Raw genomic sequence first — 966 nt, forward strand, 5'->3', positions numbered from 1 at the left:
GCGTAAGATCAATTTGAGATTTAAATACTGATTCTTTATTTTATATAAATTATTGTATAAATGTATAAATGCTATAAATACGTGGTATCTATCTATGTTGGAGGCGGGTGGGGTCGGGGGTCGGCGACTTTGGGCCATCTATGTACATTCGTTAATTCACGGGAACGGCTGACCTACCATAATCTACCGGTCTCCTTCATTAACATAACACGAATATATGTATAGCATCTATATACGAATAAACGGTATGCACATATACTAGATTTTGTGATGAATATGGACATATATATAAAGATATGTGTGTGTGTGCGAGCGTGTGCGCAGAAGAAAGAAGACCTAGTAGTGTATATAAAAATATATACTATATAAAAGGATAATGCACTACTATAGACCAGAAATCATCCATACTGAAGGCTAGCAGGATAGGCGCTCGGGATCTCAGGATGAACGAGAATTGACTAAATTTTTCTGGATCCCAACTACCGAAGGAATCTCGGCAAGAATACGACGCGCGATTACCCTGGATCGATTCGCCCGTTCCCTCTGCCAGAGCAAGTATCGATTTCACTTTCTTCCGTTCCACTGACCGTGTCTCCTTAGAGGATATCCGAGCAGTCGGATTGATTGTCACTGTTTGACTGAATGACTATTTCGATGTGTGTCATGCTCCTAGGATGAATCAAGCTTTGGGAAGAAGACTTTGAACGGGTTAAGGATCATTGACCGGTATAACTGTGGGAGGTTGTCGTTGTCACCGAGCCGAAATGACTGAGGTGTTGACCCGTTTACCATTTACCATGGCCTCCATATCCGCCATCGTGACCTCCTCCAACTCCTGCGCCTCCTGCGCCTCCTGCGAAGCCACCAGCGCCTCCAAGTCCTGCATAAAATGAGAGTGATCGGATGATGAAGAATGTATAAGTGCTCATTAAGAGCTCATCAACAAGTAAATGTCTTGAGATACTC

General features: G+C 43.0%; 1 protein-coding gene across 1 annotated transcript in view; it reads right to left on the reverse strand.

Annotated features, from left to right (window-relative positions):
- Positions 1-751: 751 nt before the first annotated feature.
- The window catches only part of LOC117178450 (holotricin-3-like), a 1,115-nt gene continuing 900 nt past the window's right edge, over positions 752-966 (reverse strand). Inside the window, exon 3 of the mRNA XM_033369877.1 lies at positions 752-880. Within this exon, the coding sequence (XP_033225768.1) occupies positions 752-880 (129 nt within the window). The remainder of the gene's footprint in view (positions 881-966) is intronic.

Source organism: Belonocnema kinseyi, chromosome 8, assembly GCF_010883055.1.
Source record: "Belonocnema kinseyi isolate 2016_QV_RU_SX_M_011 chromosome 8, B_treatae_v1, whole genome shotgun sequence".
NCBI classification, from domain to species: Eukaryota; Metazoa; Arthropoda; class Insecta; order Hymenoptera; family Cynipidae; genus Belonocnema; species Belonocnema kinseyi.